Source organism: Vigna radiata, chromosome 10 (genome assembly GCF_000741045.1).
Source record: "Vigna radiata var. radiata cultivar VC1973A chromosome 10, Vradiata_ver6, whole genome shotgun sequence".
Lineage (NCBI taxonomy): Eukaryota > Viridiplantae > Streptophyta > Magnoliopsida > Fabales > Fabaceae > Vigna > Vigna radiata.
The window spans coordinates 6,599,314-6,616,199 of record NC_028360.1 but is presented as its reverse complement, the minus strand read 5'-3'; the positions used below and the strand labels follow the sequence as shown (position 1 = coordinate 6,616,199).

Sequence of the window (16,886 nt, the reverse complement as noted above, 5' to 3'; positions counted from 1 at the left end):
AACAAGCTTATAATATTTGAATTTTGATCCTCTTTTATGCTTCCTGGCAATAATTTAGATGGACTTATTAAATTAACTTTTTAGTTCATATGATTTAGGACATTAGAAACATTTGGTATGAGAGTGTTGTGCCTCTCTTGCTCTCTTTTTCAGAAGTTAGATTTTATGGAGAAATAAAATGTTTTCTATTTCCATAAAATTACACGAAAATATACTTGACATTAATTATTTTTCAAACATGTTTTACCTTCAAATTTACAAAAATTTTGAGAAATTTCAAAATAGTAAACATTTAAAGGAAATAAATTACATCATATAACAAATCTAACCCATCTTGAGAAGAAAAGGATAAAGCATCGTGTATTGAGAAAACCTCTAAATGGCACATATAAGATACACATCTCAAAAAGAGTTCCTCTCCTATTACTTGTCAATTATGCAGTACATTTTCTAACAGATTAAAGCAGCAGCAGTAGTAGTATGATAATGATACAAAAATGACATTATGGGACTAAAATACATATTTCACTAGGGTGATGTTGGGACTGGTTCAGTACCAGAAACATGGGAAGCAGCATCTTCTTTTGACATTGATACATAGTTAAGGGGAGCAACTGGTCTAGTATTATCCCTTTTTCTATCTTTTGCTGTGGACCTGCTTCCATTTTGATGAGCATTAAGAGATAACCGTCTATTTGGAGTACCGTTTGGTCGAGGGCCAACTACCTTCTTGTTGCCAAGTGGCCTTGCAGGACTAGGTCTTGAACCAAACACAGATTCCTGATCTGTGGTTTGCTGTTCATAGTACTTTTTCTGGTCCTACAGAACATGATAAGAGCTTTTTTTCAGTTCAAGAGTAATCAGCATAAATAAGAATGAACAGAAATAGATAGATAACTTGACAGTTCACTTCTGCTAAATGACTGATTAGCAAATGTTCAAATAATCAAAGTGTTAATCAGTTATTGTAATCATAACATCATTGAAACTTGCCCTCATCCTTCGTTTTTCCTCTTGTCGTTCATGCCTCAGCATGGCATATTCATCCAGCATAGCAAGGAGAGGAACACCATCATATGTGAATGACATGTTGTGTACTTCTTCCCAAGTGCGAGTTTTAGCAACCAATGTATCAACCAAAGCTGTATTTTCCAACCCCAAAAAGAAAAAAACATAATTATTTTGTGTCCATGCATGCCAGAAAACTATGATAGTACACTACTATCTTCCAGACAAATGAATTTGTCAATGCTTTGCACTATTTGATTGTCATAAATCTGATGCTGACAATCTGACTTGAAGAAAAGTACGATATATTTACAGAAGAAAAGGTGAAGATACATGGACAAGAGGTATCTTGACTTGTATTAAAGTACAGTGTATTTACAAAAGAAAACATGGTTTACATGTAAAAAACTGAAGATATATTTCATCCACAATCTGACAATAATCACGATAATAATTTAATTTTGAATGCTTCATTATATACATCTAAAAAATTAAAATCTCTTTCGAGTCCAATATGGCACTTTCTTTTGAGCTAATTATAATGGATCAAATAAATAACGATCGCGTCTGGTGGTTGTTTATTTTCATTCAACACGTACCTGGAATTTTGCTGACCAGAATTCGAGCTTTCTCAGCACGTTTGAGGTTTATGTGTGCACCTCTACTAGCATTATACCTGTTTTCATCCTGTTTTACAATGTATTGTCAGGGAAAACTAACAATCCAGGTTAAAAGGGTATTATTTATCTATTTCAACTTTCCCACAAAAAATGCAAACTTGCGATCATAGATAATATAGTCTTGGACATAGAATGGAGATGGTTGATTATAAGTACCCTATTATAGTCTTCAAGCCAGCTCTCTTCTTCACATGCAGACATCCATTTCTCAACCTTGTCCAATATTTCTTTTCTGCTTAAAGCTTCTTCTTTTGCTGCAGCTATCTGTTTATCCATATCAGTCAGTAATTCAGATGGTTCAATGTTTCCAGAGTCAATCAATGACAAAATATTCCCTCGAGCAGCTTCAGGGTTTATTTCTACATGAGCACGGGCATATATCTCTTCAAGCTCGTCTTGCTTCTTGAAAGCAATTTCTTTCATCTTGCTGGCTTTCAGCTGATCAAGCCTTTCAACTTCCACTTCAGCCTTCACCATACAAAACAATAGAAAATCAGTTAGCATCATTTTGTAACATGAGTTTGTTAGCATTAGGAAGTCATCTTTACCTGCTCAATCAAATCCAGAGCAAGGGCACCAGGAACAGTGACTTCATCTACAGAAGCTGAGATATTACAAGTAACATGGTCAAATAGTCTCCTTTCCTCTGTTGGGGTATCCATTAGATTCCACAGATCAATCAACTGAGAAGCTAATTCTTGAAGCTGCAAAGGACGAATAGGTTAAAGTCAAACGTATGTACACACACACATAGAAGATCAGAAGTCGAGCAAAATTAAATACACCATGTTTCCAGATGATATCATCATTGTCGAGGAGCCAAAGTGAGAATTCATGGCAATGCTATGCAAACATGGATAAAAACACTGGTTTGCCATAACTAGTAACCTTCAAAGCAGATATTCATTGTAGCCATAGTATAAGTAGAAAATGCATGAATGAAGGAAAGAAAACAATGATTTTAGGTGTTAGAATCATATGAAAGGAACATAGTATATTATTGTCCCAGGAACAATACATGAAAAACTTCTTAGCAAGTTTGGATATTATGACATCAAACCAGTGAGTATCCCTTATGATGCTAACTTTAAGTTGAAGAAAAATAGAGGAGAAACTATTTCTCAACCTCAATATGCCCAGATAATTGGGAGCTTATTACATTTGATGAACTTTTCTAGACTTGATATTGCTTATGCAGTGGGTAGAATGAGTAAATACACTCAATGTCATAATCAAGAACATTGGGAAGCACTTGCAAGACCTATGAGATACTTAAGAGGTTCAATGGATTATGCCATTGAATATAGTAGATTTCCCGTTATACTAGAAAGGAATAGTGATGCTAACTGGATTTCTGATTCAGACGAGACAAAATCCACTAGTAGTTATGTATTTACAATTGTGAGATGTGCGATTACATGGAGATCAAACAGGAAAATAATTATTGCAAGATCAATGATGGAATCTGAGTTTGTTGCTCGACATTAATTATAGCTAAAAACAAGAACTACAATTTAAAGAGCAAACATATACAATTGAGACATAATTTGGTGAAGCAACTGCTAATAAGCAAAACTATTTCCATTGATTATGTGAAATAAGAACGAAATCTAGCATATCCTCTAACAAAACCCCTAGGAAGAAATATGATTTTAGAAATATTGAGGGGAATGAGACTTAAGCCACTTGCAAACAAACAAGTGATGGTAACCTAACCTTTGTGATTGAATTTCCCATGAATAAGGTTCATATGGGTAAAACCAAATCATGTATTAGTTATGATAACACTAAATTGATTTTAAATCAATTGTGTCCATTCCTATGGTGTGTGTGAAATTGTTAGAGACTGCATTATATAGAGGTTAAACTTTGTAATTAGAATTTTATGCTGTAAGAATTTTAGTTTAATCAAAGTTTTTAATCATTTTCATATCCCTTACAAGTGGTGTATGATTTGCAGCATACACTTGATGAAAGCACCTATATGAGTATCAAGTAGGGCCTCTTGTATGAGATCTTGACATGATCTCTAGAGCACTCATAAGCGCATGGCCTAGTAAGTGCAACACAGTGATAACAACAATAATTGTTAAAGGGGTGTAGTATGATTGATAAACAATTAACACACATAAAGTGTCTTTGATTCATATAACTTGTTATACCAACTACAATATGTTAAGTTTCTCAATCTAGGACCAGTTCACATAGCTTGCTATATCAATTTTGATGCATTACATCTTATATGAGACCCAAGATTTTCTTCTTTCAATCTTTCTATATCTTATTTTTTGCAATATGTGAAAGATTGTTATAAAAACAATGTTTATAAATGTATTGCAAAAATATATAAGTTACTACAAAACTCGTTCTTAAAACCGCAAGTCTCTCCTACATTTTTCGGGTGCAGTGCAAGTTTGTTACAACAAATATTTTGTTAAACTTGAGTCACAAGTTTTGGTTCCCCTTCTGCAAGTGTTGGGTTCTTTGCAGATTTTCAGCAGCAAGTTGAGGGGTTTTTAACCCATACTACATCTACAAATAGGTGCCAATTCTTCTTCCGAAAAGCCACAACACACAATCCTCTTATTCTCTCATTCTCTTTTCTCTCTTATATTTCTTTTATAATATTCTAGGTATATTTACTCTTTAAAAGAGATTTTCTTACTAGTTCTAAGATTCTTGAAAAATTCAAGAAGTTTGTTATAACTTGGAAGACTTCCGCAACATATCCGGATAAGTATTAAGGGCAGTAAATATACACACCACAGGAAATCTAGTTTATTTGTGTTTTTGTCAGCTTCTACAACAATAAGTAAAAAATGCATGAATGAAGGAAACAAAAAACTCCAATAACATAATTCTAAATGCATTACCTTGTGTAGCCGCTGCTTTTTATCTTCTTTCAGGGCAGAGACTGTGTTAGCCAGTTTAGCTAGTGTGCCATTGCTTATGCTTTTGGAATGAACACCTACAGCATCATTTAAGCTTGGATGAACTTCAGTCACAATACTAAAGAAGTCCATGCCAAGGACAGCACATAGATCATGCACTGTACTCACATATTCAAGAACCTTGTGCAACCTCTCGCTCTGCAAGGCAATACAAAGTAAAAAAACAAAAATCCCTTTTAGCAAATCAAACAAAAGTTTCAACTTTTTAGTAACCAATAGATTATTTGATGATATAGCAAAGTTACCTTTTCCCTTTGAAGTTCTTGGAGTTGGGATTGATATTCATCCAACTTCTTCAAGGAAAGGTCAGAATCATCAATAGAAAATGATCCTGATCCAGTCTGATCAGGGTTCGAGTCCCCAGTTATCTCTCCACATATTTGTTCGATCTGTAACTGTACATCTGAAAAATCCTTTACTCTTTCCTCTTTTTGTTGCCAAAGCTGTTCAAGTATTGGTGCTATGGCTGCAAGTTGTTCCTTAATAGTACCTGAAGTCTTGTCAGGCTGCAAAGAAACCAAAAAAATGCACAGGAAACTAGATTAGCAGTTCAGTATTTAATTTCGTCACCAAGTTATAGCAGCAGTTATTGTTTGTTGCATATATCAGGATATATAATTAGTCACTAACCCTTCCAGTGAAACTGTTTTCACCAAGAGCCAATAAAAGACTTGACAGTTCAAGCTTAGCATCAGACAAGGATTGAAGTAACCGTGCCCTTGACTTAGCAGCCATCTCAACCTTTCTTTTGTACACATCCAAGCACTCTTCCGCTATCTGAAGGAGCATCTTGTCTCGCTCCTCATCACTCTCACCAACCTCATCCCATATTTCCTGTAGTAAATCAAGGTAACCTCACTGCCTTGTAGACCATGCACATCTGCAGTAACATGTATGAAAAGCACAAATTACCTGAAGCTTATGTAACAAGGAACCGCAGGTGATTTCATCAAGGAGAGGATTTTGACCATCCATAGCCGCCATTGAAGTTCATGCACAACCTAGCCTGCACAGCAGGGGAAAATAATCATGCAAAATTCCTATCTTCTTCCCAAATATAGAGAAACACAAATATATCTTGACACAAAAAACAAACAGGATCCATTGATTCATCCAATTCCACAGACACAAGCAGAAAATGGAAAACTCACAATTATGAGTACAAATAAGATTCTCATGAAAGAATGAAACACCAGAAATATCGTGATGCTATTTATGTTTATACAAATTCTCCATAAAAACTTACAAGAAAAGAAGATAAAAAGGATAAATGAATTGAATTTCTCCTAAAAGCAAAAATAAACTTATGCACAAAATTTCTATAAAAAGTTGTCATTTAACTTCTACAAAAACTAAGTTGAATGCATTGCATCTGCTAAGAAAATCTCTGACCATCAAATATTGACTCCACTCAGCACAAAAGCATAACTTATACCAAGTTAAGTAAATTAAACAAAACATACCTAACAAAATCACAACAATTGAACAGAATGAGTTCATCTTTAACCAAATGCAAAACGCGAAAAAAAAACCACCGCTCCTCTATGAACTTTAAACGTAAAAAAGCCAGAAACTAGAAAGAAACAACTCACAGACCCTCTTCAAAACAACAAAAATTTCACCCATTTCAGAAGCATTCTCCAAGAATTAAAAACAAAACAAAGAAAACAATTACTCCAGATGAAAAATGAACAAGAGCTAGAAGGATCAAATTCACAACCATCCTGGGCACTAAATCAACACAGTGGCAACCTCAATTACATCACCAGAAGAACGAAAAACCATCACAGTCAATGTCAACCCAACAAGAAAAAATAAATAAAAATTTTGAACCAAATACTGAGAAGCACAATGCAGAATCTAGAAGCACCAATCTTACACCTTGCATTGACAAAGTAAGAGTAGGAAGCAAAAGGATCTTCAGGGTGTGGAAGATTAAGACAAGAACTGAACAAAAAGCACACTGTTGGTAATTAAAGAAGCAGAAGAGAGAAAAAAAAATGCTCACCCAGTTGTCTTTTCTGGCTTAAGAGAGTATTGGACTTGTGTGGCTTCAGATCCAAGCATTACTCAAAAGCACACACAACACAACACTATGAGTGTGTGAGTGAGAAAGAGACAGAAAAAAGTGTTTCTGTGAGTTCAGTGAGAAGAGAAAAAAAGAATCTGTGAATGCAATCTATGTGTGCAAGGACATAGGACCAAGATTATCAGAGTGTCACTGTTTTTTTATTCTTCCAAAATTACCTTATTGCCCCCGTTTTGGCGGGTATTTTACCGATGTGACACTGTACGTTGCATATTTGAATAGTGGGTTGAATGAAAAAAAGTACTTAGATAAGATTTTAGGATGATGATATTTTGACACCTAAATTCTAACAAATTTTTAACACCGAACACATGTCATAAGTCAATTGGTCCGTGTGTTTAATGTTTAAAAAAATTGAAGCACACAGACCAATTAGCTTATGACACGTGTCCGGTGTCAAAAATTTATTAAAAATTAGGTGTCAAAGTATCTTTATCCAAGATTTTAATATCCCATTTCCTTTTTTTTCAAATCTAATAACTTTTTTTTAAACTAAATATTTTGACGTATAAAAAATAAAAAACTTACACGATATGAAATATTAAAATATAATATACATTTTTTTTTAATTACCTGTTATGGAAAAAATTATTCTAATAAAATCACTAGAAAATATTTTAATACAATGATGAGGATAAATATATATAGGTAATATTTTTAAGAGCGCTTTAAATTAAAATTTTAAAATTTATTTAGTATTTATTTTGAAGAAAAAGTTAATCAAATATTCAAAATAAAAGCCATTCATTCGTCAACGATCTCAAAATTATTTAAGAAAAAATATATATCGTTCAACTCAGTTCTGAAAAGTGGGTGGCGGAAACTTTAGACTCTTATCCGAAGAAAATTTGAAAAAAAAGCGTTCGAAAGTCTTATCGTCTCTCTCTTTAATTCAAAATTAAATAGACTATGACTTAAATTATTTCTCTTTGACGTTTTTCAAAAAATTAATATATTATTTATTACAACAATTATTTTAACTGGTTGTTGAGGGTAACATGTTCAAAGAAGAGTTTTATGTATAATGACATATCTACTACGTAAATCTAATAATAATACTTCCAACAACAAATATATATATATATATATATATATATATATATATATATATATATATATATATATATATATATAAAGATAATTATCATAAAAATATTTGACATCACAAAAAGTGAAAATCTTTTGAATTCTTTTTCAAATCAAAATATTCCTTGAATATAGTTTCAAATTGAAAAAAATATATGCTCTCAACTTCATGCCTTCAAGTAAAGATGTTCTAGATCCACCACATCTCTTTAAAATCAAGAGAGAGTGTGCTTATAAAAAACAACTCAAATGTCCAAATTGGTTAAGTGCGTTAAATGACAGTCAATGCTATAATAATAGATGTAATTAATTTATCTCATGTACTATTCTATTTATACAATATTTATGGGTTTTTGACTTGGATGGGCCTCATCCATATATTGAATCAACTTGATTAGTCTTTGGCTAATCAGTTTTGTTAATGATGTCTTGATCTTGATGCTAATATAATCAACATAGTCAATGCTTGCTATGGTGGTTGCCTTAGCTAATATGTAGTTGGTCAGGCCATCATGGTATGTTCTTATACCATAAGAATCAAGTACATCTAGTCACACTCAACCAATATGTACTCGGACATATGTGGTACACTAGCTCCTCAGGCTCATATACTCGAGTCTTGATGTTATCGCTATGGTGTTAATATCCAGTGTCGTTATGTGCAAAATAAAATATTATTTCTTTGATCTTGTCCTATAGGTATATTAACCCCCAACCTCGAGGAACATAGTGGCGAAGAGGTATGAATGATAGGATGTAAAGTTTGACCAGATCTGAGTGGTAAATAGCTGTCAAGCTGCACAAGAAACGAACCATAGAGGCAAAAAGTTGCCTTCGATCACTAGTTGTCTCTTTCTCTTACCTTTTATAACTTGTAATTTTTAAGACCGACATATACATAGTTGAGCATAACTCTGCTTTTGTACATTTCCTTCAATGATTACTAGAAAAAAATTCTAAGTTACTCTTACTCATCCAAGACCGATAAGGTAGACAACACACAAATGAGAGTTGTTCAACTAAGACTGACAAGATTGTAATATCCTCTATTTTCATAGTTATTAAGATTTAAACCCTTGGATGGTCCTCATATTTGTTCAGGAATCTCAATTCGGTTCTCTCGTTTAAAACGGTCGGAATTGGGTCCTAAATTTGTAGTAACAATTAAGCCATCTCTGTTAAGTGGTAAGAAACGACGTCAAGAGTGGCTGATGTGTTACATAATAAACATGTTGATGTGAATGTTTTTATTATGTTGACTTATGATTTAAATTATGATGTATTAGTTTTTGACGTGGCATTGTTTAATTGGTGAACGTGGTTAGCAAAATAAATTAGGGATTTGGTGTAGTGCAGATTAGGGATTTTCAAACTGCATATTTGGGATTAAGAAATAGGGATATTGAAAATGAATTAGGGATTTTGAAACACTATATTGTAATACAAGATGAACATTGTGAAAGAGATTTGAATGTGAACTGGAGAAAAGATGAAGACAATCAACTGAGACTTTCAAAACACGTAAAAAATGAAGGTTCACGGCAGCTGAGGTTAGTTTGATTTCCTGCTTTGTTTTGCATTGCGTTTTGGTTTTGGGGATGGGAAATGGGTTTTTTCGTTGTATTGTTGTGGTATAAGTATTTATTTCCAATGCTTTATCTGGTTTAGTCCCCTATTTCGGTTTCAAATGTGTATAAGTGTAGAACTTGTGGTCCCTTATTTGGGTGTGTCAATGGTGGGGATTTTAGTTTGTCTCCTATTTCGTTTTGAATTGTGTAGAACTTGTGGTCCCCTATTTGAGTGTTTCAGTGGTGAGGATGTTAGTTTGTCCTGCATTTACGTGTTTGAGTGATAGGGAGTGTAATATGTTTAATATTTTGTGGGCATAATATACATGTGCAAAGACCTAGAGAGATATATATAATATAAAATGAATGAGGAACATTTGAAGTAGTGGTCCACCATACTAGACACTTTGTAAGTGACGAAAATGGGAAATTGATATTTGATGGGGAAACAACATAATGGTTTTGTGACTTAGATATGTGGAACTATTTTGGGATCTTAAGTTCAGTCAAAGACTTAGGACATACTAATGTGAAGGAGCTCTGATACTCTTTAGGAGGTCAATAAGTGTTGGAAGATATGTTAGAACTATTGACTGATGACCGTGGTGCAATGCATATGCTTAACTTAGCCACGTTAAATGATGTAGTTCATATATATGTGGTTCATAATACCATAGAACCTGAGATAATATAAATGATTGAGTGGGCTGAGTTAAAGGAAAATGATGAAGGTAGGGAGGTGGACGCTAATGGTGAAAGAGGAGTGGAGGAGGGTTGCGAGGTGGTTGATGGTCATGGTGATGTTTCAAAAGAGGTGGAAGAGGGTGATGGTGGACAAGATTGTAATGGTGAAGTTCCAATAAAGATCAAGGAGCAGGAGAATGGTATTGGTGCAAAAGAGGTAGATGAGAGTGATGCTGCAAAAGAGGTGGAAGATGTAGTTGTTAAAGACAAAATCGTCTATATGCCCTCATGTTTTAAAGTTTAATCAAATAACATTAAAACAAGACAATAATCAAATAATAACTTAGGGTGAAAACACAAGACTGAGCCTAAACTCCAAAGATACACAAGCTAGAACCAGAATCCCCAAACACAGAAAAACTTAGGTCTTAGGAAGTAGAAAAGCATCTAGGTCAAAACACCCAAACACATGGCTAAACATTGTTATGCCTAAAGCGTATAAGAGAGATTGAATTAAATGCTTAATGCTTATAATACCTAGAACAAGTATTCAACTTCTCCGAAAACAAAATAGGCCAAGACAATGTCTTTGACAAAGCATATTAAAAGGCTTAATTATTAAAATATGAAAGAAAGCTTAAGCAAGCTAAACACTATCTGACTAAAAAGAGACAAAAAGCTAAAGAAGTGTTTACTTGACTAAATGATGTCATGAGCTTAACAAGTACCTTATCCTATGATGAAGTATATATCTTTGCTTAATATCTTTAGAGAAAAGAATTTAATTGTAAAATGATACCTAATGGTAGAAAATCAAAAAGCACTTTGTTGTTTTGAGTAAGCATTAAATAACATTAAATGCTCAACGTTCAAAAACAACAAATGTGATAAAAAAAGACACATTTGTTGCATGCACAATTTACTCTAATCTTGTAGATAAACTATTCTACACTCATCTACAACGCTACACATCAAATATTAAAAAGTGGACGTTAGAGACAAGTATATCAAGGAGATGCTCAAAAAGTTTAAAATGGATGACGCCAAGTAGATGAAAAATCCAATGCATCTAACAACTAGCCTAGGTTTAAATGAAAGCTCAACAAAAGTGGACAAGACTCTTTATCGTCAAATGATAGGTTCACTTTTGTATCCCACTGCGTCTAGACCTAACATTATGTTCAGTGTCTGTCTTTGTACAAGATTTCAGTCAAATCCTAGAGAAACTCATCTTAGTACCGTTAAACACATATTTCGTTATCTAAAAGGAACAACATCTCTCAGTCTATGCTATAAATGGAGTGAGAGTTTTAATCTTGAAGGATATTGTGATGTTGATTTTGCTAGAGATAAAGTTGAACAGAAAAGTACAAGTGGAAGCTACCACTTCATTGGAAGAAACCTAGTATCGTGGCTGAGCAAGAAGCAAACACAATTGCACTATTAATCGCTAAAGCTGAATATATATCGGCTGCACACTACTGCTCTCAACTTTTGTGGATCAGGAATCAACTAGAATACTACAATCACATTCAAGGTACAATTCCTATCTTCTGCAATAATAATGTTGCAATTAGTCTGTCTAAGAATCCTACATTGCATTCATGCGTTAGGATATTGAGGTCCTGTATCACTTCATATGTGATCATGTTAACAAGGGTACTGTGGACTTACAATATGTCAACACAAAAGATCAGCTTGCTGACATCTTCACTAAGCCATTAGTTGAAGATAGACTTAACCGTCTAATAACCCTTATTGGTATGAAAAACGTTAAATGGACTTTGATTCAAAATGTTCAGTGTGCTCACATAGTGTCATATAGTGGTTTAGAGAGTCAATCATCTAGACACATAGTCCACAAGACGTCATTATGTTGCATCGTCTAAGACAAAAAAATAACTACATCCATGCATTAGGTTTGTCTAAGTACTAAACCCATCTCTAAAAGTTGTCTAGGACCTCCAAAGCCCAAACCCTCTCTCCTATCTACCAAAATCTTCTACGTGTCAAATTTTTCTTGGCAAATTTCCAAACTAGTTACTGAATAGATTATGGAAGTGTGAAGATGAATTAATTCCTATAGCTCCTTACATATGACACCTTCAAAGAAAATAACCTAAAATGATCCTCAAGGATTTTATAAAATTCTTCAATTGTCTAATTGAGTTCTAGTTCTTTTGTTTGTAAGAGTGCATTTTCTCTTATTAAAACCCGTTGTTAAACCCTCGTTTGATCTAATGTTGCTCTCAATCTCGAAGCATCCTTCCTGGCATGCGCATAAAGTTGTTTAATTTTTGTCAATTAAGGAGCAAACAACTTCCTTGATGGTTGAAAGACATTGGTACTGCAAGAAAAAATTGAATTACATACAGCCAAAATCCGTATATAAGGTCCAAAATCCGTATATAACTCTTGGTTACATACGACTTACATACGGACAAAAATCCATATATAAAACTATCGTAGCTACGTTATATACGGATATAATTTATATACGAATATATCCGTATATAATTTAGATACAATTTTTTCCGTATGTAATTATATACGAAAAAATCTGTATGTAAAATTCATACATAATTACATATGAAAAAAATCCGTATGTAATTAAAAATGTAATTACATACGGAAAAATCCATATGCAATTTTATGGTTTTACAAAAAAAAAAAAATTATCCTAATTTTCTCCTTTTGCCCATAAACTAACATGAACCAATAGCTTACACATGTCAGATTCAGTCATTCCTTATATTACATAATAAATCAAAAAGCAATAATGACTATAATAACTTCTAGCTTTTCTAAGAAAACATATAATATAAAAATAATCCTTATACAATAGAAGATATTCAAAGAAATTTAATGTGTCTAGAAAGCTTAAAAAGACCATAAGGTTTCTCAACCTTGATATATGTGTGCACCTGCGCCAACAAGTTTGTTCTCGTGAAGGAATGAAATAAATTCCTTAAAATTTTGTTCTGTTGGTCGAAAATGTCCATTGTGTGGCCAAACTGCATGCTGAAAAGAAACATTTATATATAAATAATAACTATTCAATCAACTAATAAATATTACACATCATAATTTAAATTAAATATATACATGCAAGTTCATAAATGAATCAACAAAAACGAGATACCCTGAAAAAAACTAAATGAAGACAGACAAAATGAAATTGAAGCAGTAATTGAGCACCTAAGGAATAAAAACCAAAATGAAGCGTTTAGCAGTGAAATAACAATAGATAAAATGATCCCTAAAAAAACACCATACCCCCTGTACTCCATTCCCCACTTGAGTTTCACAATTACTGGTTTCCCAGTCAAATTATGCAAGAAAGGCTTGGGATTAACTGGTATAGTCTGCAAAACATGAGGTAAAATAGAAACTTTAACAGATTAGAAATTAAGAGACAATCAATCACACACTGTGATCTTCTGTACTCAACCAGCATTGGCTTAGAGGCAGAAGCAAAGGGAAAATTGAAATTACTCAGTTGTGGAGATGTGGTTATGTGAATGAAATGCATGGAAGATGATAAGTGAGAGAGGAAGCAAAAAGAAGGTACTCAACCATAATAGAATGTTTGTAATGTTCTCTACGAGAACCCAATCGCAAAAACCTGGTATTGTGAAGTAGTAGAGGGCAAACACTACTACATAGGGTTTTGTTTCCTTAGCGCGAATAGTGAACCTTGGCTAGGGTTTTCACTTCGTCTGGAACTTGGGTGAGGGTTTTGAACAAATCAAACCATGGTTTCTTTGTTATAAACAAGGAAGAAGGAAGAAGAAAAAAAGCAAGGGTATGATTGATTTTTGACTAACAGAGACATTTTCCAAATGGATGATGCAACTATTAGGGTTGAAGGAGTACGAAAATTTCTAATCGTAGTGGACCTTGGTGATATGAGCGAAAGTGGTATGCGAAGAGTGAGAAACGCAAGTGTGTCAACTTAATAAAAACTTTATTTTATTTTTTAATTATTAATCAATTCAAAATCCGTATGTAAAATTTGTATGTAAGTTTTTTTCCACTTATATACGGATTTTATATACAGATATATTTGTAGATAAATATTTTTGTCATTTCATACAGAAAAATTCGTATGTAACTCCATTTTCAATATCCGCATATAAAATCTATATGTAATAGGTCATTTATCTACGGATCTAAATTCGTATGTAATAATCCGTAGATAAATCACATTTTTCTTGTAGTTATGTTTCCTTCGATAATGCAAAATAAAGATGAATATGTTTTGTAAATACCCATGTTTGGTTAGTGTACTATCAATAAATCTTGTTATTTTGTTTTTTCAAGGGACTAGGGCAATATTTTTTAGAAATAATAGTTGAGTGCATTAAAAGCATTCAATCTTGTTATTGGTGTTGCTACTTTGTGAAGATATGACAATAACACCTATTGTTCTTGATTAAACAAACAACATTTTAATGTTCTAAACTGTTGAGGATGATCGTTAGATAAGATTGAAAGTTGTTGTAGACCAAATTGAAGGGTTCAAAATATTAGAATTTCAAATGTGAGTCTAAGTCTAACATTAGATAGAAATAGGAAAGTAGAGCATTATATAAATGTAAAAATTCATTAACCCATTGTCTTAAGATTTTGGGTTGAGAGAAATTTTAATTCCTTATGTGATTAGACTCAAGTCTTATTAGTTTTGTGTCTCTCCAATAAACCTTCTCCTGAAAAATCACACACACTTTTATACTACATGTTGGACTGACATGTTTCGTCACCCCTAATATCAATTAAAACACTCCACTTCAAAACTTAAACAATTTAATATAATAAAAATCATTAACAACATTAAAATAAACATGCTATGATTCAAACAAAAATTCCAGCATGCTATCTTACAATTATTCTTACATAATAGAAATAATCCTAGCATTAGAGTTGTTGTGTCATGTTCTTATACAAGCCATTAGAGTTATGAAAGAATCTAAAATCCTTACCTTACTCTTCACTTCTATTTATGTGTCATTAATAATTTCTTCCAATCATGTCGAGAGTTGACATTGTTCTCGACGTGTGTTCATCTTCGGTGTCGAGGTCTTCTGTTGGATATATTGGTGTTGGTTTGGCTGCCTTACTTGTTTTCGGATTATTCATGGTTGTCGGTTGGGTGGCTCATTGGCTCGCAGGCTCAACGATTGTTTTGGAAGAAAAATTTGTTTCTTTACCTTTTCGGTGCCAGCTTACTCTTCTATTTATAGGATTATGTCATTATCTTTTGTATTGTTAACATTAGAGCTGTCAAAACGAGTAACCCGGCTCGACCCGGCCCGGCCCACCACGGGTTGGTCACTTAGTGAGCCAACCCAACCCGGCTCATTTATTAGTGAGCCAAAAAAATCTGAACCCGGCTCGACCCACCACGGGTTGGTGGGTAAACGGGTTGGCTCACTAGCCCATTTAATTACAATTTTTTAAATAAAAAAATTACAAACTTTCTATATTCAAATTTAAACAAATTTCACTCCTAAAAATGATGTTAAACTGAAGACAATTTAAAATAATAATAAAAAGTACAATATAATTCAAATGTCATCCAAAAACAAACACAAAAAACATACAAATAAGTTTCTTATATTCATCAATTCCAAAAAAAAAAATAAGAAAATGTTAGTTAAAAAAAAAAGAGAATCAGTACTCAACAACATCAATAAAAAATTAATAGCTTAATCTATAACACAATTTTCCAATGCAAAGATATCAAAAACAGCTTGTTCAAATAATATATACTCAAATTGTTTAAATAAAATGAACAAACTCTGATATATAGGGTTTTCGAAAACTCCTATTTTTATCATTATAAGGTTTTCGAAAAAGAAAGAAAGATAAGTGAGAAAACAAAAATATGGAGAAAAAAGAAGAAAAAAGGAAGGGTTTTTTTACCTGTTCCTTGAAGAATTTCAGTGAAGAAGTAAGAGTGACAACACCGTAAATGAGAGCAATGAGAGTGTGAGAGTAGAGGTTATTTTTTCTGGTATAAACAGTGAGTGAAGAGAGTATTTTATTTTTTAGGGTTTCATAAATAAAATAATAAATTAAAAAATAAAATTAGGTAGGTGGGTTGGCGGCCAACCCGGCACACCACGGGTTCAACCCGCATGAGCTGGGTTTAAATAAGCCGGGTTGAAATCTGACCCACATAAAAAAAATTCAATTTTTTCAAACCCAACCTGGCCCGAACCCGTGGCGGGCCGGGTTGGCTCGCGGGTTGTGGCCCATTTTGACGGCTCTAGTTAACATATTAAGAGGGACTCAATCATGTCTTAATTGTGCTTAGTACAATTTATGTCTCACTAAATCGTTTCTTCCACCTAATCTTACTTTACATTTGATACATTTTATGAGTACTCAATCGGGTTTTCAACGTCTTTTTTTTATGCAATAAGTATTCTGACACACTTATATCTTCTACATTCATTTGACACTATCCTTACTTTTTACTCTCTTCTTTCTTAAAAAACTACAAAACTTTACGCTTTTAGAACCATTTACCCTTATATTTTGTGTCAAATAAATGTAAAAAAGTGTGTCATGATATTATTACTCTTTTTGATAGTTAAGATTTTCTATAAGATATTGGTATTGGTTCGACTGTCTTGCTTGTTTCTGGATTATTATTCTCAATTGTTGGTCGATGTGGTTCAATAATCTTTCTTTCAAACTAGGTTTAATCAACCATAACAATAAAATCATCTCATTTATCATGAGTTAACATGTTCTTCAAGATAACCTTTCCTCTTTAAATTTAGAAGTGAAACTGGCAACATACAAGCTTATT

The 16,886-nt window shown here is 33.1% G+C and overlaps 1 protein-coding gene across 1 annotated transcript; it reads right to left on the bottom strand.

The window, feature by feature from the left end:
• Positions 1–334: 334 nt before the first annotated feature.
• LOC106774470 (65-kDa microtubule-associated protein 1) lies at positions 335–6,836 on the bottom strand. The gene is made up of 10 exons (XM_014661473.2): positions 6,648–6,836; positions 5,552–5,645; positions 5,270–5,473; positions 4,885–5,145; positions 4,562–4,777; positions 2,237–2,392; positions 1,845–2,156; positions 1,608–1,695; positions 994–1,142; positions 335–819 (listed from the first exon to the last, which is right to left on the bottom strand). Exons 2-10 carry the CDS (start codon positions 5,621–5,623, stop codon positions 529–531), a joined length of 1,749 nt encoding a protein of 582 aa, XP_014516959.1. The 5' UTR covers positions 5,624–5,645; positions 6,648–6,836; the 3' UTR covers positions 335–528.
• Positions 6,837–16,886: the final 10,050 nt, after the last annotated feature.

What these genes read in the sequence shown, in the direction of transcription:
- LOC106774470 (XM_014661473.2), bottom strand. Translation starts at nt 5,623, where the DNA reads ATGGCGGCTATGGATGGTCAAAATCCTCTCCTTGATGAAATCACCTGC. An exon ending in AAAACAGTTTCACTGGAAGG is followed by an intron (nt 5,146 to 5,269) that starts GTTAGTGACTAA and finishes GTTTCTTTGCAG; the next exon opens with CCTGACAAGACTTCAGGTAC. An exon ending in TCTGGTCAGCAAAATTCCAG is followed by an intron (nt 1,143 to 1,607) that starts GTACGTGTTGAA and finishes TGGAAAATACAG; the next exon opens with CTTTGGTTGATACATTGGTT.